General features: G+C 56.7%; 1 protein-coding gene across 1 annotated transcript; it reads right to left on the bottom strand.

Moving 5' to 3' along the window:
• On the bottom strand, positions 1-25,017 carry GLB1L2 (galactosidase beta 1 like 2). The gene is made up of 19 exons (XM_054712501.1): positions 24,932-25,017; positions 18,034-18,231; positions 17,324-17,392; positions 16,611-16,706; positions 14,534-14,642; positions 12,244-12,336; positions 10,269-10,350; positions 9,559-9,629; positions 7,798-7,882; positions 5,673-5,810; positions 5,084-5,164; positions 4,569-4,675; positions 3,247-3,387; positions 2,970-3,041; positions 2,664-2,742; positions 2,115-2,202; positions 1,730-1,841; positions 1,199-1,315; positions 1-893 (listed from the first exon to the last, which is right to left on the bottom strand). Exons 1-19 carry the CDS (start codon positions 25,015-25,017, stop codon positions 807-809), a joined length of 1,911 nt encoding a protein of 636 aa, XP_054568476.1. The 3' UTR covers positions 1-806.
• Positions 25,018-25,412: the final 395 nt, after the last annotated feature.

Below are 25,412 nucleotides of genomic sequence, written 5' to 3'. Positions count from 1 at the left end.
TTTCTCTCCCGCTCCCTTCCTCTCTGAAAGCAATAAACATATATATATTTTTAAATATATTTTATTGACTTTTTACAGAGAGGAAGGGAGAGGGATAGAGAGTTAGAAACATCGATGAGAGAAACATCGATCAGCTGCCTCCTGCACACCTCCCACTGGGGATGTGCCCGCAACCAAGGTACATGCCCTTGACCGGAATCGAACCTGGGACCTTTCAGTCCGCAGGCTGACACTCTATCTACTGAGCCAAACCAGTTAGGGCAATAAACATATATTTTAAGAAAAAAGCAACAACAGTCAACTCAGGAGAAACACCTCTTCACTATCCTCTACAGATGGGGCCACGGCCTCTACTTGAGAAACAGAAAGGGGCCCTGAGGGATGGGCCGGGCCAGGCCAGAACAGTCACAGGGCACAGCTGGGTGCAGCAGCCACGCCCAGCCGGTGAGGCCTTCCCCAGGCCCAGGCGTCACCAAATGGAGACCCGACCAGACACTCTCACCCCAGACATCCACCCCTCTGCCCCCTCCCAGGAGAGAGGGGGTAGGGCAATGCCATCCACAGAGCCCAGTCAGGAACCCCCTCAGGTGAGAAGGGCGTCCCTCCCTCGCCAGCCCAGCTCTCTTCAGCAGGTTCGGGGTCTTGCACCACAGCAGTGGGCAGAGGTACGGCCCTCGGCTCCCGGAGGCAATGCTCCCGATGGGCTCCCCTCCATGGGGCTGGGGGGCAGCACCTCAGGCCTCCAGGCAGCCGTGAGGATGGGCGCCCCCTGCTGCCCGCCGCCGCCAGGAAGCCTGGCGCAGTGCTCAGTGGATGTAGTGGTTCCTGCCCAGGTGGGGAGTCTCGGTGAACTGTATCACGGGGCCTGCGGCCTTCTCCTCGAAAACAATGACCTGGGGAGAGGAGCGCTGGGCTGACGGCCACCCCGGTGTCTCGGAGCCGGAGCGGGAGCCTTGGGGGGGGCTGGGAACTGGGCTGGAAGGGACAGGGGCCCACAGCTCACCAGCGCCGAGGAGGGGCCGAGAGGGAACGGGCCAGAACTCCGGCCCACTCCGGCGCTAACCAGCCCTGACAGACTGTGGCCAGGGCCTCCCCCATCCCTCCCGCCCTCCCTCCCTGGGGGAGCACTGTGATACCAGGGAGGGCGGGAGTGGGCAGGGGGCCTGGGCAGAAGGGACGGGGCTGCAAGTGCTCCCACCTGGTTGATGCCTCGGTCCAACCAGGCACCGGGGAGGTAGAGTGTCTCCTGGGGTCCGACGTTCCAGTAGCGTCCCAGGTTCTGGCCGTTGATGAATACAACCCCCTTCTCCCAGCCCTTGAAGCAGAGTGAGTGAGTCGGCCTCAGAGCCAGCACATGGGAGCCCCCGGGAAGGCCGACACGCTCTGGGCTCCTCTCTCCTCTTCCGGACGACCCAAGTGACAGCGAGGAGACGGCCAGGCGGGGTGCCCTGTCTCTCTGTCCCAATAGCCCTGACTCCCCACCCTGGACGGAGGAACCCGGCCTCTGGGAAGTCCCACAGGGTGGTCCCCTCTGCTGTGAGCCCACCGGCTCCCTCCCCGGGGAGGCCAGGCCCTTTGCAGAGAGGGCAGCCCAAAGCCGGACGGTCCAGGCGCAGGTGAGAGAGGGCGAGGCTTAGGAGAGCCTCGTGGGGAGCGGGACCCTCCTCCGGGCTCAGGCTCAGGGCAGCTGAGGACGGACCAGAACCTGGGCCGGGGGGCGGCTACGAACCTCCAGCTTCATAAAGGTGTCCAAGGGGGACAGGGCCACAGGCAAGGCGCCCAGGAAGAAAGCGGGGAACACAGGTGCTTCGGGGACCAGGTTCCATGCGCTGGAGCTGAATCTACGGACAGAACAGAAGACAAGGGAGGGGGAAGGGTACCTCCTCAGGTCCGGGCCCCACCCGCATCCAACGGCAAAGGCGCCGGTCCACAGGGCCCAGGAATGGCGGCGGGGGGTCTCCAGCGCGGGCACTCCCCGACCTGGGCACGCGGCAGGGCCCTGGTCCGCGCACAGGTGAGCGAGAGGAGGGGCGAGGCCAGAGCAGCTCTCGGGCCCGCCGGCTCTCTCTGCACGTCACCTGGGAGCCCACACTCTGCCCTGGGCTGGGACCTACCTCTGAAAGAAGCTCTTTTTCATGTCCAGGCTGTAGATTTTAAAGTTTTTCAGGGGAGAATTATTCAGGTAGATATTTCCAATTAAGCCTGTGGGAAGGAGACAAGGGTGAGCAGGGGCAGTTTCTGGAAGGTCAAGGTTTCTCCTGCCGTGCATGCTCCCTATGGGGCTTGCCCCAGGCAGCAAACCTCCCCCATAAAGCGCTGAGGGGCTGAGGAGGAGGAACCCCGTGTCTGCCAGGTCCCCGGATGTGCATGAGAACAGGTCGAGGGCGATGACAGCTGGGAGAATCCAGCTCAGGGCTCACCGTGCATTCACCCAGGCGTGTGGACAGCACACACAGGGAGGGCCGACAGGGAACAGGTCGGACCCAGGTGGGCCTTTCAGAACCACCTCCACCTCACTGCGGTGGGCCCCCCTCCAATGGCTCCCCAGGACCCCCCCTCACTGCAGCCAGCCTGGAGGCCTGGGGAGGAGCTGGGGTGGAGACAGGACAGCCAGCACAGGCTGCGCGTCAGCAGCTCTCCTCTCAGCGTGCGCCGGGACCCACCTTTGCGCTGGTCATCGATATTATGCCCGTAGTTGACGCGCCCGCAATTCTCCACCAGGATCCTCAGCACGGTGTAACCCTGCCGGGGACACAGCGGTCAGTCCGCGATGACCGTCTCTTCACCCTGCAGAACTCAGCTCCTCCCCGAGCGGCCCGGACGGGGCGTGAAAGCCAGGCTCCGCCCGCTCTCCACGCGCAGCTCCGGTTAAGGAGCGCCTGGCTCCCAGGTCTTCCTCTCTGCCGCCCACCAAACCTGTCGAGGAAGAGGCTGGCGCTACCCACCACCCAGCTCCCCAGGAAACACACCTGGATTAAGGGGATTGCGATCTCCTTCCTTTCGTAGTCCAAGAGGCCAAGGAATGCTGTGTTCACAAACACCTGCCGGACAAACAGACGGAGAGCACCGTGGGCTGACCGGAGGGAGGACGCAGCGGGGCCTCTGCCAAGCGAAGGAAGAGGCCGCACGGCGATGGCCCACCTCTACACACTGGTACCAGCTGGGCGTGTGCGTGCAAAGGGGCGGGGGGGGGATGCTGTGAGCTCGATCCCTGCACGGGCACAGGAATGAAGGGGACGCTCCTACCTGGCCCCGGTCACGCACCAGACCCCTGAGGACGCCGGGGGAGCCGATGGCTGTCTCGTACAGGGTGTACCCGAAGGACTGGCCGTTTCCATTGTTCACCGGAAGGTTCTCCATGTTGATAGGCTTTTCGGAGGTGGTCGGCTGCACCGGGAACAGACAGGAGCGGGCACAGGGCTAGCCAAGGTGGGGGCAAAGGCAGCCACCTCCTCTGGACCCACAGGGGAAGTGCAGGGTAGCAGACAGCCCCAACCTAGGGGCTAGTGCCCTGGGGGGGGGCAGTGGCAGGCAGGGGCCTTTAACAACTTCTATTTTATTTTATTTTATTTTTTTACTTCAGAAAGTGATAGGTTTAGTAGATGTGGTACCTACATACAACGAAGTACTATTCAGCCACAAGAAAAAAATAAAATGCTGTCATTTGCAAATGCATGGATGGATCACAAACCATATGATTTCACTCATAATGTGGGATACAAAACTGAAAGCAACAAATGAAGACACAAGATAAACCACCCAAAATTCATAGACACAGACCACAGTATGGTAGTTACCAGAATAAATGGACAGGGGCCAGATAGTGAAGGGTAGTTGGGGTCAAGTGTATGGTGACAGAAGGAAATTTGACTTTGGCTTTGTCTGGAAGGACGTCTGGTCTATCTGGTCTAATTAGTATATTACCCTTTTATTAGTATAAAGAGTCACTTGCAAAATCTTGCTTCAGTACATTTTCTAGCGTCATTATTTATACTATGTGATCAATATCAAGAGACTTAACTGTAATACCACAATCCCTTCTTGTTATTATGGTTTGCCTAGTACTATGATATTACTATTAGGTATTCATAAATTTGCAATTCATATGTGAAAAGCCATATATGCTGTTTATACATGGAATGTATACTATACACTGAGTGGCCAGATTATTATGATCTCTGAACGCATAATAATCTGGCCATTCAGTATAAACAACTTCTATTTTGATTTCTCATGGCTCTCCAGAGTCGCAGGGAAGGGGGATGCGAAAGAGGAAGATGATGTGGGGGAAAAAAAACAAAAACACAGAATAAAGCCCTGCCATGCGGGGCCTTGTAGCTTCTCCCTCAATCCACCACCATTTCAGATCACACAACCCTCTCTGCATCAGCTCCGGGAGGTGCGCCCTCCTCCCTCCCGCGGAGCCTGCAGAGACGGAACCCCATTGTGTTGCCCAGCATCCCTTCAGGTTCCTTTTGTGCTTTCCCGCTTCCTGCTCTGGTTTCCTCTCCCTCCCGGACGGCTGCAGGGAGGGCCTCCTGGCCTGACCCCCCTGCGGCAGCGCTCACCGGTTCCATGTACTGGAGGGCATCCCACAGCGACAGGTACAAGGCTGGCCTCAGGGACTCATACGCCGTCTTGGGGAGGAGCTCGGGTGGGGGAGGCAGGGGGCTCCCTGCAACACAGACAACAGGGCCACCCCCAAAGGACCAGATAGTCACTGCCTCCTCCAGCGCCCGCCCCCCACCTCCCGGTCCCCCTCCACTCCTATCCATGGCCCAGTGTGCTCCTTAGTCCGAGCGCCTACGGGAACAGGCCCGCCCGCTGACACGCCTAGACCCACTGGGAAGGGAATGCCAGGGGGCGCACAGGGGCTTTCTGAAGCCCTCAGGAGTCAGCACCTGTAAACAGGCAACCCGGGCCAGACACAAGCACAGCAAACAGTCCCTCAAGCTTTGCGTCTCGCACGCAGGTGGATTTGGGGGGGGGGGGGGCGGGCGGGCTGTGAGGAAGGAGCTCTGTAGGGGCTCTTCGAGCCAGAGCAACGGCCCACGCCGGGGCTCGGCTGCTGCTCGCCAGGTACCTGAGATGGAGCCAAAGAATCCTCGGAGCTTGACGTACTTGGCCGTGTAATCCCCGGCCTCGGTCAGCACCGCGTCATAGTCTGCAAGACACCCGGGCCCCGTCACCGGTCACTCGGCAAAGAGAGGAGGGAGAAGCTGGGGTCCGGCAGCGCGGTCCTTGTCTCAGCAAACACTCTGGGTGTGAGCTGTCAGCGGGAAGACTAAACACTAACGACTGCAGAGTGCCGCCCAAACCGCCCGTGGCCACAGCACAGCCCGACTCTCCCAGGCCTCGTTCCTGCCTTCTGGAGGGCAGGGGTCACGCCACCTCCAGGGCCTGAGCAGGACCTCCCCGCCTGGGGAGTGGGGGGCCTCTCTCACTTCCTCCCGCCGACTCCCCAGTGCTCGCGGCCTGCCAATGGGCTCCGGCCTCCACTGCTCTGCAGGCTGGAAAGTGACCATCCGCACCCAACCTCCCCCTCCCCATCCCGGGCACTGGAGCCAAATGCATTCAAGGTGCCAGAGCTGACCCTGAGGGGCTCTCCGTAAACCCCCAGACACGCCGATGCCGGGGCGTTCCGGGAAGGGTCAGCATGGGGGGAGACTTGCCGTAGCTGGTGACATCGGACTTATAGTCGTGAAAATGCATGGCTCCGTTCATGAAGCCAAAGTTGGTGCCTCCGTGGAACATGTAGAGGTTGATGGAAGAGCCGGCGTCGATGATGGCCGACACGGTTTTTAAAACCTCTAAAGGGAGAGGGGAGGGGAACGCGCAGTGAGCCTGAGTCTGAGACAAGCCAGAAGCCCCCCCGGGCACGCTCACCCGTCCCCGTCCCTCCTCCAGTTCAACCCCCTGGCTGTCCTTCTGCTTCCCGGAAGCCCCTGTCCCCGGAGGAGGAAGAGACGTCGCCGGGATCCCAGCTCCAGAGCTTGGGCCTCGCAGTTGTTTTTAAAATCACAGACAAGCCTTCGCTGACTGTGACCCAGGGCCGCCTCCGCCGGCCCCCGACGTGCTTTGCAACGTCATGAAGCACAGTAACTTCCCTCTTGTATAGAAAACTGCTGTTTAAAAATTCTCTGCTATTGTTAGATAATCCCTTGTTCTGTAAACTCTGTCATTATAAATGCTGTCACTTTAAGACAGCCTGTTATTCCGTAAAATGACTTTGCTTTTTAGTTCAAATAATAGAAAAAGATAAGCTTAACTGTCTGACCTTGCAAGCTAGCCATCTAATGCAATAGACTAAAACAGACTAATACTGATAATAACTATGCCCAGTACAAACTCATTATGTATTCAAGGTTACGACTGTCTGTCACAGTCACTCACACAGAGCCCTTTGTAATATCTGCGAACAAGGAGGCTCGAAAAGTATAAATACGAGACACTTCCTCTACGTCGGGGCTCAGAGATTTGGAAAAGACGCCTCCCTCTGGGCCAGCGCAATAAACGACTCCTAATTAAGTGGCTCATTAAGGCGTCTTGTATCTCATTCGATGATTGACAATACAACAGTTACGCCCCCTCACTGAGACACAAGGAGGGGGGTTCATAGGTAGGGACATGGTGCTGATTTCCTCCCCCCCAATCTTACCCTTATTAAAGAATGAACCAATGACATGAAGACAGTATCAAATGAGAAATATAAATGGTTAATAGATACACACACACACACACACACACACACACACACACACACAATCAGCATTGGTCAAAGAAATGCGAAATAACAACGACCTATCAGATTGGCAAACATTAAAATTATTTTCATACTCAGTGCTGATGAATCTGTGGGAAACTGGTATTCTCCTTTTAATAATGGAGAGTTAAGAATGGCTGCAATCCTTCTGGGCAGCAGGTTAGCAAATATATTTATCAAAATTGCATTCATGTAGTCATCGAATTGCTAGGAGCTTGTCATTGGGGGAAACAGGCCAGGTGTGCAAAACGGGATGTTCCAGAATGCTCGGTGCCACGGTGTTCGATTCACAGGACACCCTGGAAGCCACCTCAGCGCCCGTCTCTAAGAGACGGGGCACGGGAGCTGATTGAGACGCAACGCAGTGGGCTTCTTGGAAACAGCGATGGGATGATACCGAACAGGACAGAAAGCTGCCCATGTGCGTCTCTCGTTCTGTGCAGAAACAGGCGTGACGGCATCGGTGCGCACCTCTGCACGTGCACACAGGGCTGCAGCCAGAGGCAGAGGAGAGCTGCCTAGACAGGGCACCTCACAGCGCTGTCTGGGCTCTAGGGTTTTTATTTCCTCTTTAGACGTTTTCTATGTTTGCTGGATGTGTGCCGCAGGCATGTGTTACTTATCCAATTACAAAAAAAACCATAATAAAGCAATTTAAAAATCCTACTGTTGCCCAGCCGGCGTGGCTCAGTGGTTGAGCGTTGACCTGTGAACCAGGAGGTCGCCGGTTCGATTCCCAATCAGGGCACATGCCCAGGTTGTGGGCTCCATCCCCAGTAGAGGGCGTGCAGGGGGCAGCTGATCAATGATTCTCTCTCATCACTGATGTTTCTCTCTCTCCCTCTCCCTTATTCTCTGAAATCAATAAAATATATATATTTTTAAAAATAGAAAAAAATTAAAATCATGTGTCAAGACGCATGATTCGGGAGTATCAAGAGCCGACTATGACATGCAAGTAACTGCAGACTCAATGAGGGGGTCATCGGAACTTATTCCCACACCCATCAGACGCAGGGGTTGCAAGCACTTACCGGAAGAATCCAGGATGTTGTGGGGGCCCCCCCAGGAGTCAAACCACCCCGTCCAGTACTCCATCACCATCTTGGGCTGAACCCCCTGGCACCACAAAACGAGACGTTAGCTGGTCACGAGAGGGGAACGGAGGAAAGCCCCTCCCAGGGCGAGGCCACGCCCTCTGTCCTGCCAGCTGCCCCCCTGGCCCCCGAGACCCCCCCGAGCGCAGAGCACAGAGGAGGTCAGAGGCACCTGCCCCAGCGTGGCCTCCAGGCGTGGCCTCCACCTTGCATGTGGAGAGCGAACGCGCTCCCAGCGGTGCTAGTGAGAAAACCTGGGATCTGTCCCAAGTCACGGCTTCGTCAGAACCCAGCCTCTGGTTGGGGAGTCTCCTCCCACACTGACTCCCTCTCGAGCCTGGCCTCGCCTCTCCAGGAAAGGAGAAGGGTGTCGGGACCGCCGCTCTGTGGCTGCAGCGCCCTCTGCGGCTGCTCCCTTTCAGCTGGAAGGGTCCGAGGGCAGAGCGTGGGCCCCCTTCGAGGTCCCGTGATGTCCGACGGACGTTTACGAAATCGGAGCCGAGGAGCAGGACGCTCTAGTGCAGCTACTCGCCGTGGAGCAGCCCTGCAGCCTCGATGCCCGCCTCGTCGCTTGGGGAGGGTACTCAGCGAGTCTCAGACCTGACTTCAGAGCCCGCCTCCGGCACAGGCCGGTCCCAGGGACGCCAACATCGGTCCCAGGACCTGCTCTTGCCTGCACCTTTGCAGAAGCACCAGAGCAGCGTGGGGGAGGTTGTGGGGGTGGAAGTGGGGGTTCGCCGGGATGAGGATGAATATGCTGGTATTTCAGGTTCCGCACGGAGCCTTCCTCATTCATCACGGACCTCCGCTGTTAGTGACAGCAATGCGTTTAGAGGCGACTGAATACACAGTCTGATCCCAGGGGACGGGCAGATGTACAGGCCCCTCAGTAGAAGGTCCCAACCACGCCAGGGGAAAGGCCACAGCGGTGCCATCATCGTTTGGCAAGATAAGAAAGTGGCTGGGTTTCCCTTACCGCTCGCCGTCTACCTCCCCACAGGGGATGGACCGTACGGCGTTCAAGTCCAGGAAAGGAGAAGTCGTTCTAAGTCCCGCACGTCACTGGTCTCCCGTGCCAGGAGGGGACTCTGACTTGAGGGTGCTGGGGCCAAGCCGGGGTGCTCTCCACCAGCCCCGGTCACTGCCCTGCGCAGTGTGGTTCCCGCTGGAGCCGTGCACCCACTCGGGCTGTGCTGCACACCCCAGCCTGCCCCTTACTGCGGGGTGCTTGCTCCGTCCTACAAATCTGTCTCCTTAACTGGAACGTGGTAACAGCCGGAGGCAGCTCCCGGGGTCCCGGGAAGATGAACTGACCCGATGCACAGAAAGCCCTTGGCACACGGCTGAATGCTCACGACTCCAGTCAAGAGGCCTCGGGGAGCACACCCAGCCCAGAGCTTCCAAGGTGACTCCAGGCTCAACGGCATCGCCTCAGGGCACACGGCTCCCCTGGCCGTGGCCAGGGCGTGGCAGCCGGTGCACAGGGTCAGGGTTTGCAGCGTGGAAGGCGGGCTGTGAGCCGATGAGCCGAAAACCTGACAGCGCCCGAGTCCCCCTCCCCAAGAGGCACCCTGATGGCCACTGCAGGGCCAAGAGCAGCGGATGGAATTCCTGACCAAGAGGCTCCGCCGAACTCCTCCGCTTTAGAACTCCCTACACGCACGCTGAGCGGCCGACGGCTCCCCGGGCCAGCCTTACCTGGACACTTACGAGGAACATGGTCAGTAACGGCAGGTCGTGTTGCGACTGTAAGTTGATGGTGGCCAGCACTGGGGATGGAGGGGAGAGAAGGGAAGGTTAAGTGTTGTCGCAAAGCCAGGAAGACTGGCCGAGCTGCCCCAGACCTTTCTCCGTTCACCAGCAAAACAAGCTAACTCATCATGGCATCGTTTCCCCGCCCCCGATCAGCGCCTGGGTCCTCTGAGGTCAGATGGCCCTGTGCACCTGGACCATCAGCGCTCAGCACAGACCTCACCACGCTTCTGTTCGGATCAACGTCACTCTCCCAGCCAGAGTGCATCTCTGCTCATCACCCTCTTGAAAGGGGCCTGGAGTCGGACCTTGACTTTGCACCTCAAGCGCCAGGACAGGCTGACGGTCGAAATACAGATTCCCCGCGTATTTCTTACAGGAGGGCTAATTTTCTATTTTACCCAATCATGTGTTATGTTTTTTTAAACTGAAGGTGGTATTTCTTAAAAATTTTAATTGACGTTTAGAGAGAGAGGAAGGGAGAGGGATAGAGAGCTGGAAACATCAATGAGAGAGAAACATCATCGAGCGACAGAGCTGGCGACAGCAAGTCGGCCTGGGACACGGACGCCCCAGCGCTTCAGGGCGCAGTGCCACGCAGCAGGGAGGAGGACAGCGTGCACAGCCAGCCCGGGGCGCGGCCCGCCTCCACGCACCTCCGTCGACGACCCCGTTGCTCAGGCCGTCCTTGTTGTCTGAAGTCAAGAGCAGCTCCACAATCCCTCGGTCCTCCAAGGCCTGGGGGGGGGGGGGGGAAAGAGAGGGTCACCGTCCACCCTCCTCAGAGCTCCTGCCGGCCACGCTGCTGGGAAGGAGGCGGCAGGAAGGGAAAGAGGAGGAGCTTCAAACAAAGCGTGGATTTCCCTGCAGAGAACAGAGAAGCCCGCTCTGTCCGTGTGCGCGACGGTGGGCAAAGCTCCGTCGGCTGGAAGCCCAGCGCGGCCGGGGCAGGGCTGCCCGGCTCCGGCACCCTCGGCTGCTCCCGGTCCCACAAGGTGCCCGGGATGGCTACTGAGCGTCCCTAGACAGGACTACGCAGAGGCCGGCTCAGCGAGGCCAGCTGCCGTACTGCCACCGGGCAAGAGACCACAGGGACCCCAGAGTGGGCCAGGACCTCAGGGGCAGCCCATGCCTCCCCATCACTCTTACCGGAGCAAGCAGCCCACCCCTCCCTCCCCCCCAGCAGGGTGGGCTCCGGCACCAACCGTGCTCCCAGCACGTGCCCAATAGCACCAGTCAGTGCTCCCGGAAGGTCGTAAATCAAATGGTGAAAATAAGTGGAAGGAGCCCTGACCGGTTTGGCTCAGTGGATAGAGCATTGGCCTGCGGACTCAAGGGTCCCAGGTTCGATTCCGGTCAAGGGCATGTACCTTGGTTGCGGACACATCCCCAGTAGGGGGTGTGCAGGAGGCAGTTGATTTATTGTTTCTCTCTCATCAATGTTTCTCTCTCCCTCTCCCTTCCTCTCTGTAAAAAATCAATAAAATATATTTTGAAAAAATAAAAAAAAAATAAGTGGAAGGAGCACAAGCCATGCTGAGACCATAACCATTTCCCCATCGGAGCAACGGCTGACACGGTGGAGCCTGGGCGATCGCCAGGCCTCACCGGGCACGTTAGGTACATGCTGTCCTCCGTCCGCAGCAGCATCCGGGCTGTGCAGACGCAGAGCCTCGGAGAAGGGGGATCAAGTGTTGGATAAAGACCAGACTGCTCACTTCAACCCCGTGCTTTGGGAAGCCGAGGAGGCAGAGGGGTACCCGGTGGATGAGGGGCACTCAGGTCTGATCCCAGACGCTGGTGAGGAAAGGGCAGAGGGGCCCCAATTCCCGGGACCACAGAAGCTGCGGACGTTGAATCCACGAGGCCAGGTGAGCTTGTGGTCGGAGCCCGAAAACCCACCACCTCACAGCTCCGGCCCGTCGCTCACGGATACGCAGCAAACTCCGCACGCGTGCCACCACATGCATACGGCACCCTGGGCCTGGGAGGCGGAACACGTGGACGGTAACTGTCTTTTACAGCTGTTCCCTTCACATGTTCCCTTCCCGGGCACGGCGTGGCGGGCTGTCCCCCGTCAGGGATGGATGACTGCCGCTTCCGGCATAGCCATCTGCCCAGCGCGGCTCAGGGCCAGTCAGTCCATACAAGTCCTTCGCTCTCGGCCCTGCAGCACCATGAGGCCCTGCCGTCCCCTATTAAACTTGATCAATAAAGGGCAAATGTGCGACAACCCAACTGAGATAAAAGCACGGAGAAAGCCTTCGCTGGTTTGGCTCAGTGGATAGAGCATCGGCCTGCAGACTGAAGGGTCCCGGGTTCGATTCCGATCTAGGGCACAAGCCCGGGTTGCCAGCTCGATCCCCAGTGGGGGGGCGTGCAGGAGGCAGCTAATCAATGATTCTCTTGTATCATTGATGTTTCTCTCTCTCTCTCTTTCTCCCTTCCTCTCTGAAATCCATAGAAATATATATATTTTTTAAAAAGCATGGAGAAAACGTGCTAGTTAAGAACTGGTACTGAGAGATGCGGAGTTACTATGAGAAAAGCATCAGACCCCCTCGTGACACCTCAGCCTGTAAGACGTTCGAGAGGAAGGCGTGTGAGGAAATGAATCGCACTGACACTTACCTTCTTGATGTAAGGCAGGTAGGCGGGGTCTTTGTTGTAGGAACCATACTCATTCTCCACCTGCACGGCGATGATGGGTCCCCCATGCTTGTACTGGGGAAAGAGAGAAACAGTCCGAAGCCCAGCTTGTAGTGGGACCTGGATGGTCTCATGTCACTACACTTCTCACCAGGGACTAGCGTAACGTCCCACTGGGAAGCCAACGTCTCCGAAGGTTTGGTGTATGATGGAGAGGGAGGGCGGTAAGACACAGAGTGGAGAGCTCCAGGCCTGTGATCCCCCATGGAAACATCACATAAACCACTGCATACAGGAGCCCTGGCAGCCAATCCAATGTGTAAGCCGATAAATCAATGCCCAATCAAGAAAAAGACATTCCGCCCTCGCCAGTTTGGCTCAGTGGATAAGAGCGTCAGCCTGTGGACTGAAGGGTCGTCCCAGGTTCGATTCCAGTCTAGGGCACAGGCCTGGGTTGGGGGCTCCATCCCCAGTAGGGGGCGTGCAGGAGGCAGCCGATCAATGGTTCTCTCTCATCGTGGATGTTTCCATCTCTCTCGCCCTCTCCCTTCCTCTCTGACATCAATAAAAAAATATTTAAGGAAAAGACATTCAAAAGGGTATGAAATTGCATGATGTTTCGCTTGCCCTTGCCCCACCCACCCTTCCGTGGTGCAGCGTGGGCACGGTCAGAAAAAAAAAAAAATCCTAATTCTGCATTCCTTCCCTCGAGATAGGAGAGACACAATGGGACTTGTTTGTGGTGCTCTGGGCTGTCTGTGGGCTGTCCGGCGGACTAGCTAGCGCCTGCCTCCTCTGACTCGGAGCTGAAACGGGGTATGTTGGCAACGTTTGGACCTCAGGTGTGTGTGTCTTTCTTTAGAAACTGTTTCTAGAGATTTCTGTTCCTCTGAGTGAGCCTGTTTCTTGTCCGTCCTGTGTGGTGTGTTTTTTTCCCCCTGAAAATCGGGTTTTCAAAAAGCTGACACCTCTCCCGGTCTTTGCAGATTTGGAGGGAATGTCTTCGCTATTGAGTGGGCGCCTAAGCCTTGAGGTCAGCCAGGATGAAGGCTTAAGACCTTCTCAGATATTTCTGGGCATCGGTCCTGTCTAACCTGTGTGTGTGTGTGTGTGTGTGTGTGTGTGTGTGTTTCACCAGCTGCTTTTACATGTCTTACTTTCCCAGAGTCTCAGCCAGCTTCTTCTCGTGGCCTTAAGAGTTCTACCGTATCCTTCCGCCTCCACCCTCTTGCCCCCAGACTTCCAGGAGTCTGTAGTCCCCCTGACGTTTTCACATGCTTTACTCACTAGTCTTTAAAGAAACACACACACACACACACACACTAGACTTACTAGACAAAAATGTTTACACTGTGACAAATGCGTACTGTTGATGGGAATGCAGATTGGTGTGGAGAGCAGTATAGAGTTACCTCAAGATGTTAAAAAATGGAACTGCCTTAGGATCCGGCGATTCCACTTCAGGGAATTTATCCAAAGAGACCCGAAGCACTAACTCAAAAGAACATCTGCGCCCCTATATTCATGGCAAGCGTCATTCACAATAGCCAAGATCTGGAAGCTGCCCAAGTGTCCATCAGTCAATGAGTGGATCAAACAGCTACAGTACGTTTACGCAATGAAATATTACTCGGCCGGAAAAAGGCAAGAAGAATATTTTACCCTTTTCAGCATCATGGATGGACTTGGAGAGCATTATGCTAAATAAGAAATTTCTCTTAGAAATAAGCCAGTCAGAGAAAGACAAGTACCATATGAGTTCACTCGTATGTAGGATCTAAATGAACAAACGAAACTGCCAAGAAAAATGGAGAAAGACTCACAGACAGAGAGCAGCTGGCAGCTCTGGTGGGAGGGTCGGGGGTTGTGGGGGTGGAGGGGTTGAGCAAGAAAGATTTTAAAAAGAGAAAGACCTCATGGACCGGGACATGTGATTATAGGGGGAGAGGATGAGGGGAGGTGGAGGAGGGTATGGGATGATGGAATAAAATAAATAGAATAAAATAAAATAATAAATAAATAAAGTAAAATAAAGAAAATAAAATAAATAAAACAAAGTAAAATAAAAATAAAATAAATTAAATAAATTAAAAATAAATAAATAAAATAAAATAAATAATAAATAAAATAAAAGAATCAACCAATGACTACATCAATTACAGGTCGCAGGCAGTGGGAAGGCATGAGCTCCTGTGCTGGAAGGAACTGGGAGGCCTGGTCTGAGAGCAGCCCTATGGTCATTGACTCCCGGGAGGAAGGCAGGTGCTTTTACCTGGAGCGGCACCACCCTGGACATGAGGTGGTCAAAATAAAGGTCCACTGCTTCGGTGAAGCCCTTGTACGTCGTTCTCAGCCTCATGCCAGAGTCTCGGAGTAACCAGCTTGAAGAGAAAAGGAGGGGGTGGGGATTAGTTCCACAGTTTGTGGGTCGCTCTGGGCAGGGTGATGGTGGCGTGACAGGGAAGCCGTGTCTGAGTGCTGAGGAATGAGACCCGAGACACTCCCACCTGTCAGAGAGGGGCACGTGTGGCCCAGCCCAGCCCCGCACTCAGCCCTGCCCCCCCACACAGGGGACACCAGCCAGGTGGCAACTTAAGTCCAGCTCCGTGGCTCTAGGTGTGGCTGCCAGTCAGAGTGAGAAAAGCTTTTCATTGGATGCAAGGCCTGGTCTTCAAGCATTTACTCTACAATCTCTTCATAAAGGGTGAAGCCAAAGGCATTGGGCTGGGACTGCAGAGCACAAAGGCAGCCTCCAGCGTCACCCAGAAAAGCAGGCGGGACGCAGGCTGCGCTGTGGCAGGCTAAGCTGCCTCCCGCTGCTCTGCTCCCTGCCCTGGCCTGGCTGCGTTCCCGCTGACCCGGCTCATCTGCATCATCAGCATCAGCTATTCAGAGCTCAGCTCAGGGGAGAAGCGGGGGAGCAAGGACATTCATTCTTCCTACAATCTGGGGGGGGGGTCCCTCATTCCCCAAGGAACACGGAGCGTTGTTCCAGAGCTGGAGTGAAGGTACTTTCCATCTCATCTGAAATTCTGCGAAAACACTTCTATTTTCTTACAAAAGGCTCTCCGAAAAGGCCCCGATTTAGAAGTCCTGAACAGGGTCAGAGAAGTAGCCCTTTGTGTGAGGTCACGACAGATGAGGGAGAGCGGTCTCCGGGGGACTGACGGCTCCTCGCCATCTCCATGACACAGGTCTGCTGCGCATCCCACGGGCACTCGTCCGTTCTCCAGAGGAGCGCGCCACCTGCCCGGTTGTCCGTGGGCCCACCGCTGTGCCACCCGGGCCTGGATGGCCAGGAGCTGCACAGGAGGTCCGAGGGACGGAGTCCTTGCTGCTTCTGAGCTGAGACTTAAACCCTGTCATCCTATACCCGCTCTGGCTCAGCCAGAGGCTCCTCGCTGACACAGATGTCTAATCCCCAGGGGTGGGGGAGGCCACTCTGGCTGGGCTCACAGCCGGGCTGAGGGCACTCTTGCCGAGATGAATGGCACAGGGACACACAGGTGGTCCTGGGTGGTGAAGGAGAGGGAGACAGGGCCTGCCTGTGCCCCTGGGGCAGGGCTGGGTAGCGCTGGAAACCAGAGGAACAAAAACAAAACAAGGCGGAGGCGGGTGGCTGCACTCTGGGGAGAAGCCAGTCCCGCGGGAGACAGCCTGGCAAACAGGATCAGCCTCCCGCCCCCAGGGGCAGCACGGGGTGGGGGAGGAGCAGGCCTGACCATCTGGAACACAGAGAGGATGGGAAAGATGACCCCCGATTAAAAAACGTATGTTTTTTGAGAATGAAAGGCAACAATGATGAGGATGAGGCGTGAATGTGGTGGCAGGTGATCCAGTTTCTACTCCAACCACTGGCTCCGGTGGGCACTACACTTCCTAAGATAACTCATGAGGGCCGAAATGCAAAGACAGGAGAGCAAACAAAAGCAATCATTTGCTTCTCGTGTACTTTATGCTGGTCACATCCCCAAGACACAGGCAGGTGGGTGTGATTCTCCCTATTTTGCAGACAGGAAGGTGAGGTCCAGGGCGGAGAAATGGCCCAACTGAGGCCGACTCACAGCAGAGCCCTGGCGGAGCGCACGCCTGACGGAGCGCACGCCTTAGGGTGGCCGGCCCTGTGCCGTGGCCGCCACATGGAAACCACATAGGATTAGACACGGACGGTGAGGGTTACATCCTTTAAAACAACCCCTTTGGGTGCTACTTATTCTGAAAAGGAACTTCAGTACAAAACGAAAAAATATACTTTAAATGCAAAAGCAAACCTGTATTTGTGATTCACATGTGACATAAGCGCACAGACAACTGAGGCTGTGGCCAGAGAGAGGCCTCACACAGCTCACCTGGGCAGGCCGCCAAGGTCGATCTCGCTGCAGATGTAGGGGCCTGGACGCAGGATCACCCACAGCCCAACCTCCGCGGCCAGCCAGACAAAGGCCCTGGGAAGGTCAAAGGCGGCCACTCTGAGGACGTCGGAGCGGGGGGTGGGGATGAGCCAGCACACGCCGCAGGCCGCAGAGCTGCCCGGACCCTCTGCTGGCCTGCCCTCCTCTCCACCAGAGACAGGGAGAGTGAAGGGGAGGCCGAGCCCCCTCCCCTGCAGAGCAGGTCCTCCTGCACCTGTGGTCACAGGCCTGAGGCCCCGCAGCTGGGTTCTCACCAGCTCCCAGCCCGGGACCATCTGCACAGCCCACGGATCATGAGGAGGGGGGGTGTCAGCAGGGGACGGGGTCCTCACCGTGAACCTGACCCGACCACCTTGCTGCCTCTAGGGGCAGCCCCCTCCCAGCACGGGTGGCGGGACCCCACTGCAGAGCAGGGCTGACAGGGGACCAGGCTCCTCTGGGCTGGGCTCAGGGGAGGCCTGGGCTCCTGGGAATAGCAGGTTCCCAGCTGGAGAGCACCTGGTCCCGGTGCAGAGCTGGCACCGGGTCCTGAGAACAGGCTCCCCAAGCAGAGCTGAGATGCCACCATGGTCCCTAATCAACCCTGCCAGCCCCCTCCTGCCCCCAGGCCCAGGCCCAGGCCAGGCCACAGAAGCAGCAGCAGTACGTACTCCAGATCCAGGTTCCCGGAGAAGTCAAATGTGCCTCTCTGTGGCTCGTGCAGGTTCCAGGGGACATAGCTGTAGCAGGAAAGAGTACAGGCAGGGCCTCTTCATTTATTCCACCTCATCCCCCCGGTTACCGCTTTATCCCTAAACCCCCTTTGATGCCCTAGCTGGTTTGGCTCAGTGTACAGAGCATCAACCTACGGAAGGGTCCTGGGTTCAATTCTGGTCAAGGGCACATGCCCAGGTTGCAGGCTCGATCCCCAGTGGGGGGCGTGCAGGAGGCAGCCAATCGATGATTCTCATCACTGATGTTTCTATCTCTCTCTCTCTCTCCTTTCCTCTCTGAAATCAATAAAAAATATATATTTTTAAAAAAACTCTCTGATGGTGCACTGTCTTAGTGACGTCAGGATTGGACCAAGAACTCAGTGAAGAGACTGAGGGCCTTAGAGAACCGAGGGCCAGTCCCGGGGGACAGAGAGCTCACGTCCTCAGGGGAGGGGAGAGAAGGCCAACAAGATGTGAAGATGTGGGTGACGCATAAAGACAGGACCACAGGGCAGCCGCCTGGGCTGCTCAGAGTCAGATCTGCCAGAGCTCACCCATCCTGGCACCCTGGAGACCCCCAGGCTGGGCTCCCACGGAGAAGCCCGGACACGGACTCCAGGAGCCCCTCGGGGGACAAGGCGTGGTGCGGGCGGGGCAGCACTCACGTGGTGAGGGTGTTCAGGCCACAGGCTTTCATCTTCAGCAGGCGGTCCCTCCAGTACGCCCGGGGCACGCGGAAATAGTGCACGGAGCCCCCGAAGATCAAGAAGGTGGAGTCCTCCAGCATGAAGTTCTGGCCCTTGGTGTGCAGCCCGGACTGCCGGTGTCTCAGCCAGGGAGCGAGCAGGCGGGGCCAGTGCAGCCTGCGGGGAGGAAAGGCGGTCGGGAGGCCTGGAGGCGCCCTGCAGCAGCGGCAGGGGCCCCCGGCAGAGACGGGCTTCCTCTCGGCTTCCGCTGGCTCACCGGGCCCGGCGGCGAGGCAAGAGCGAGCCGAGCTGCACTGAGGACCGAGGCGAACACAACCTTAGACACGGAGACAGGGCAGAGGACACGCGGGCGCACAGCTGTGGGAAGGGAGTGCTGGTGGGCCGAGAGGCTATCTTCAGGGCTGGGACTGGGGGGGGGGGGCACTTGGGAGGACCCGGGAGCAGGCCTCCTAGGCCAGTGGTCGGCAAACCGCGGCCCGCGAGCCACATGCGGCTCTTTGGCCCCTGGAGTGTGGCTCTTCCACAAAATACCACGTGCGGGCGCGCACGTACAGGGCGATGGAAACTTCGTGGCCCATGCGCAGAAGTCGGTTTTCGGCCCCGGGCGAGTCTACGTTGAAGAAGTGGTTCTAACGCCGAGCCACACTCCAGGGGCCAAAGAGCCGCATGTGGCTCGCGAGCCGCGGTTTGCCGACCACGGTCCTCGGCCATGTGACTAAACAGCAAAGCAGCAGCTACTCCACATAGTACCTCTGAGCCACCTCCTGGCCACAGCTGCCCGGCTCGAGGCGCAAATACCTGTGAAGAGGCATCTGGGTCAGAAACGGCATCTATTCACGAACCAAATTTCCAGGTCTCGGTTATCATCGGAGAGATCAAGTGTCACGGCCAAGATCACCCGCCTGACAGAAAGCCCCACCTGGGAGGCCACTGAGAAGTTTTAGCCCCCGGAAAGGCACCTAATGACATCTTTGGGGTTGGCCACGGGGAGCCCCGTGGTTCCGTGCTCCAGTCTCCTGGGGGCCGCGAAAGGAGGCCAGCACGAGGAGCTGAGGCCAGAGTTTCCAGCCAGGAAGTTGAAACGTGGAGACAGACAACAGCCGGGGGCGGATCTGGTGCAAAAGCAAATCTGCGTGGCTGGCTTTTCGGTACCCACTTCTCAGGACAGTTCCTGGCGCTCGAGGGCATCTTGCATACAAAAGTGCCCTGAGATACTCTGGTCTTCCCATTTGTTCTGTAACACTGGCTACCATCGTACCGCTGGGACATGCGTCTGGCTGAAGGCCCGGCTTCACCCATTCAATCAGCGCTGATCCACACTGACTGGGGATTGTCGTCTCAGATGAAACAGGACGTGTGGGAACCCCAGGCGGGCTCCCCACAAACTGCCTGCGGCTGGTCCGTGCTGAGGTCGGTACAGACACGGACTCTGTTAGAGCAACGAGAGGAACTGTGTGTCTATTAAAGCGAATCCTAAGAAGCCAGGGATGCCTATCTTTTCATTTCCTTTTTCTTGTCATTTTTTTTTTATTATTGTGTCTCCCAAAGTAACAGATTGGAATTTTAAGGAGAAAAGGAAAATGACTCTTGCCCACAGACAGTGAGACGTACGGCTCTAGGCCAGACGCCATGGCCTGGTGTTTGCCCCTGGGTATTATCTGAGTAGTTCATCCTTTTCATCTATGACCTGCTCACAAAATCAACTTTGCAGGAAAAGCACACGTGTTCTTGAAAGGGGGCAATCCCACTGTTTTGCTGGGTGCGGGAGTGCAGAAGCAGTCAGTATCACCCACCATTAAAAATACCCCCCTCCCCGCCCCATCTATCTCAGGAGAAGTCCTACACAAGGGGGCCTCTTTTTCAATATGGCCTTTACTATCCAGAGCTATCGATCTCAACCAAAGATACAGCAGAGTGGAGAGGAGGCAGCAGATATCCCCACACCAAAAGAACTTCGCTGAGTAACTGGGGAGCGGGGAGGTGGGACTGGACTCCAGAGCCCTTTTCAGATACTAAATGTTCTACAAAGACCTCTCTAAGCCCCAGCATCTCCCGAATCTTCATCAGAGAGCACTCAAGACAATATTACAGAATCCTGAGTCACTTCAAAGGCGAGGTGTTTATTTCACTTGCTACTTCCTTGACCTCAGATGGAGAGAACTATTTGGCCAACTTTCTGATACTCCTGCTGTCAAGGCTGTGGCTCTTTGCTCCAAAGCTCCTGGATATCCCAATCCCTGTAACCACAAATAATCCTCCAATATAATAAAGAGGTAATATGCAAATTGACCCTCACACCTTCATGCCCCAAGATGGCCGCCCCATGTCGTCACAAGATGACTGCCCCCACATTGTCACAAGATGGCTGGCAGGGGAGGGCAGTTGGGGGTGATCGGGCCTGCAGGGGAGGACAGCTGGGGGTGATTGGGCCGGCAGGGGAGGGCAGTTGGGGGCAAATGGGCCAGCAGGGGAGCAGTTAGGTGTCAATCATGCTGACAGGGGAGCGGTTAGGCGTCAATCAGGCCAGCAGGGCAGCGGTTAGGGGGTGATCAGGCTGGCAGGCAGAAGTGGTTATGGGCAATCAGGCAGGCAGGCAGGCGAGTGGTTAGGAGCCAGCAGTCCCAGATTGTGAGAGAGATGTCCGACTGCCGGTTTAGGCCCGATCCCTCGGGGTCCCAGATTGGAGAGGGGGCAGGCTGGGCTGAGGGATACACCCCCCCCACCCAGTGCACGAATTTCATGCACTGGGCCTCTAGTACCCAAATAATGGCCATGTTCTGCTCCCTGGTCCCTTTCAGTCCCTGGCCAGCATGGCACTATGAGACTCCCAGAGCCAGGGTGGCTCAGACACCCCACCTCTCCCTGACTGAGCCACGCCCAGCTCCACACTTCCCCACTTGTGTCAGAGAGGGCACCTGCTGAAAAGGACACTCCTCAGATGCTAAAAAAAACCACACGTCACTACTGTAAGATGAAAGGGACAGCATTCAAAGAGTTCAAACATTCCAGGGATATGACTCAGGCCTCAAGCCCAGTAGAGTTCTACAAGCAAAGCTCATAAAACCACTGACCTCGCAGAATCCCAGGAAGTGAGGCACAATTTGTCCATGTACCCTGGGAAGACAGGACTAGCCGTGATTTGGATCAAAGCAAGCGACCTGGCCCCATTAAGTTATCCACCTTCGGAAGGAGACGTCTGACAGGTTCTCCGGCTGGAATCCAGAGAGCGCCCCGCAGGCCCAGCCAGTGAGGCAGCTCAGGGAAGCCGCGAACTTGCCCTTGAGGGGCGCCAGGCAGGCTGCTTCCTGGCAGCTCTCCTCTCTCCTGACCTTCGCCAGCTAACGTCTCAGGCATGAGAGAGGCAGAATTAATTCCATTACTGCTCAGGGGTGCATTTATATTAAGGGAAAAAATCATGAGCAGGAACCATGCCTCCATACGATCAAGCAGGCATTCTTGTGGCCTGGGAGGAGGAAAGGGAATGAGAGGTAACTGGCTCAAAGACACAGGTCACATGAATACATGCATCACAGACCTCGAAGGAACATGCCCAGTGGAGGAAGCCCAACCAAGTCAGAGCGCAGACTTCAGGGTCACCTGGTGGTGGGAAGCAACAGATTGGTGTGCTTGGGGAGAGGGGAGCAGAGGCATAGGAGAGAGACGCAAAGGGGCTCAAGGAAATCTCTGGGGTTGATGAATATCTTCACGATCTTAGTTACGGTGGTAATTTCATAGGTGGGTACATATGTCAAAACTTATCGAACTGTACATGTTAAACGTGCAGTTTATCTCCTGGCAATTCCACTACAATAAAGGTAGTTTTTTTTTTATTGATTTCAGAGAGGAAGGGAGAGAGAGAGAAACATCAATGATGAGAGAGAATCATTGATCGGTTGCCTCCTGCATCACAACTCAGGCATGTGCCCTGGACTGGAATCGAACCCGGGACCCTTCAGTCCACAGGCCTACGCTCTATCCACTGAGCCAAAACCAGCTGCAGCAAAGTAATTTTTTTAAAGACTATTGTTCAAGCTAAAATACTGAAGGTTAAAATCTTCCTCAAAAATCACCTTGGACCTTGTTCTTGGAAATGATGTAATCAAACAGCTCTCACTGAGCATGAACCCGCCCAAGGGCAGCCAAGCAGCCCCTCCTCCACCCAAACCCCTGCCTTCTGAGGTACAGAAGAAGGGGGGTCCTGACAGCGCAGCTCCCCAAAGCTGCCAGGTGACCTATATTCCACTGGCCACCACCACGTTCCCAAGGACAGCTGGGAGAGGCCACCCCCACCCCCCCTCAGTTAATGACCCAGTCAAAGCCAGAGTTAAAGCAGGAAGAGGATGCCACAATGTGTGTATTCTCCTCTTCCTCTGGCCTCCAGAGACAATCCTTGGTGGCCACGAGGGTGATACAACCCAAAAGATGCCCAAAAGACACATATTGTAAAGGACCCTGAGAGCTGGCCCTGGAGCTTCTCTGGCCTCTATCTCTGTCTGCTGAGAAAGAAGAGATGGCCCTAGCTCAGTGGTCGGCAAACTGCGGCTCGAGAGCCACATGCAGCTCTTTGGCCCCTTGAGTGTGGCTCTTCCACAAAATAACCACGGCCTGGGCGAGTCTATTTTGAAGAAGTGGCGTTAGAAGAAGTTTAAGTTTAAAAAATTGGGCTCTCAAAAGAAATTTCAATCGTCGTCCTGTTGGTATTTGGCTCTGTTGGCTAATGAGTTTGCCGATCACTGCCCTGGCTGGTTTGGCTCAGTGGATAGAGCGTCAGCCTGCGGAGTCAAGGTCCCGGGTTCGATTCCGGTCAAGGGCACATGCCCGGATTGCAGGCTCGATCCCCAGTAGGGGGCGTGCAGGAGGCAGCTGATCAACGATTCTCTCTCATCGTTGATGTTTCTCTCTCTCTCTCTCCTCCCTCTCCCTTCCTCTCTGAAATCAATAAAAACATATTTTTAAATAAATACAAACAATAAGTAAAAAGAAAGACGAGATGGCAGGAAAAAACAGTGACTGTCCTAAGCACTCCGAACGATTTCCACCAATTTAGGTCACAGCTATTCATCCTCCGTTGCTCTTCCCTGGCAACTCCGTCAGCCTTCCACTGACTCCTCCTGCCGTCACCACACTCGGTGGGAACGCGGTTCATTCACCTGCGAGAAGCTCAGGCTTCTTCACAGCCACTCGGCTGTCTGACAGCTCATCTCCTGTCCCGCCAGACACCAACCAACCCCCAGCCTCCTTCCCACACCTCTTCCTGTGGGCTCTTAGGGTGTCCTTGCCTGGCCCATCCCAAGCCCCTGCATGCTGGCCCTCAGAATGACCTGTCTGGGTCCCCTGCATGGCCTGCCATAGCCTTGACCTCCAACAACGGGCAAACTACTTGCTACTTGAACGAACACCCCTGGCCTTTCTCTCTGGGGTCTGGGCTCCTTGGTGCCCTGCTGTATCGTATGCCAGAGGCTCCTGCTGCCTCTGCTTTGAGTCATTCTTCTGGGCTCTGCACCAGGCTTGTACCGGGAGGAGGGCTGAGCATCCTACCAGAGGCAGGACCAGCCGTCTCCCAAGAGGAAAGGGTTAGAGTCTTATCACAAGTTGGGGGGTGAGGGGGAAAAAGTCCACAACTGTGGAAACAAAATGCTTCTTAAGTTTTCTGGGCCCCCAGAATGAGAAGAGAACCATTTTCTTCTCCCAAACGATCAAGGACATCCTCACCATCTCCCAAACAAAAGACAGGTCACGTCTAGAAAAGGTGTAAGTGGAAAGCGTGTCTGGTTGGGGATGCTGTGGCCGCCGAAAACGTTCTGATATTTAACTCCATCACAAACTTCCCTCTACCTCCCGGGGAGGTTCAGAGGAACCAGGAAGGGTGATAAGGGAAGAAGGAAAGATCAAGCTGCCCCAGTTCCAATGGCTGAGCCTCCGGCCTGTCCAACACTCACTTCAGTGCCCGGGGAATTTGTTACGGACGGACGGACGGCCTGCTCTCCCCAGCAGCACCTGAAGTTTTGAATATGGAAAGTGCCAGGCATGGACCTGAAAGATATGGTCAGGGCTGCAGATCCTATATATAGACTCAGATTGGAAACATGCCGGGGCAGGGGCAGCTACACAGGCTGTGGAGAAAGCATTCTATCAGTTAAACGCCATCCCTGGCCACAGACACTTTGTAAGGGGAGCTGGCCGCTGGTGAGTTGGTGGGCCAGTGGAGAGAGAAGAAGGCACACCAACCCTAGAAAGGGGCAGATCAATCCAGGGCGGAGGAGCTCGGAGGGGCCCTGGGGCAGTGTTCTCGGACTGTGCTGGGCGGGCTAAGTCGGCCGTGGCTGTGGTCACTGGAGCTCTGGCCTCTGCAGAACCGATTAATCCTCCCAGCAGAACTGGTGGGGAAAGTGGGGACCTGGGAAAACAGCAGAAGGGGGCTCCCCAAGGCAGGGCAGTGCTGAGGGACGTCCGAGAGGGATCGGAAGGCTAGTCCTGCTGACCTTCCATTGGGCTGGGAGTATCCACGAGAAAAGTAGAGGCCGGCAACACGGACGCAGAGGAGTGGGGAGGCTCTAGGGCGTAGGCGCCTGGGGACTGGGAGGGCAGCGCCTAGTGTCCCCCAGGGGTCTGGGTCTCGAAGCAGAACCAGAGTTCCTGGAGGCGCAGCGGGGCGCAGGGATGTTGGGGAGCTACAAAAAAGGAAAAGGCCTGCGGACTGTTCCGGGTGGGAACTCGGGATTCGCGGGTCGAGGTAACGTGACCTCCGGGGGGGCGGCCTCCCTCCGGCTAGACGGGAGGTTAGACGGGAGAGAGAACTCGAGGCGTGGAGGGTTGGGGTGCCTGCAGACAGGCGACGCCGGGCGGGTTCCCTCACCTGCGGAGCAGCAGGAAACTCAAGACCACCAGCAGCAGGAGTCCGAGCGCGCGGCAGGGCCTCCGCGGGGCACTCCACGTGGTCATCGCGCGTTCGCGCCGCGCGCAGGGACCAGGCTGTCCCACTCCAGCCGGCACTCCACGCGCGCCCGGGCTCAGCGCGGGGGGCGGGGCCGCTCGCTGGTCGCCCGGGCAACCGCGCCGCCGCCCGAGGCCCCGCCCCCTCCCCGCCCGCGCGCCGCGGCGCTTCGAGAGGCAGGGGCGGGGCCTCCGCCGGCTCGCGGGCGGGGTCCCCAGCTCCGCGGTGGCCTCCTGGGCTCCGGCCTGCCTTCCCCGCCGGGTCTTAGAGAGGCGCTCCAAGTTTCGGAAGCTCTTTTATATGCACCTGATCTGCAAACACGTGTAGAAATACTGAGCACGTGTTGTGCCGTCCTGTACAGGGTTGAACCCCGGGCCACCCCCCACCACCGCGCAAGCGTGCA

Source organism: Eptesicus fuscus, chromosome 23 (assembly GCF_027574615.1).
Source record: "Eptesicus fuscus isolate TK198812 chromosome 23, DD_ASM_mEF_20220401, whole genome shotgun sequence".
In the NCBI taxonomy this organism is placed as follows: Eukaryota; Metazoa; Chordata; class Mammalia; order Chiroptera; family Vespertilionidae; genus Eptesicus; species Eptesicus fuscus.
This window is presented reverse-complemented; position numbering and strand designations above follow the sequence as displayed.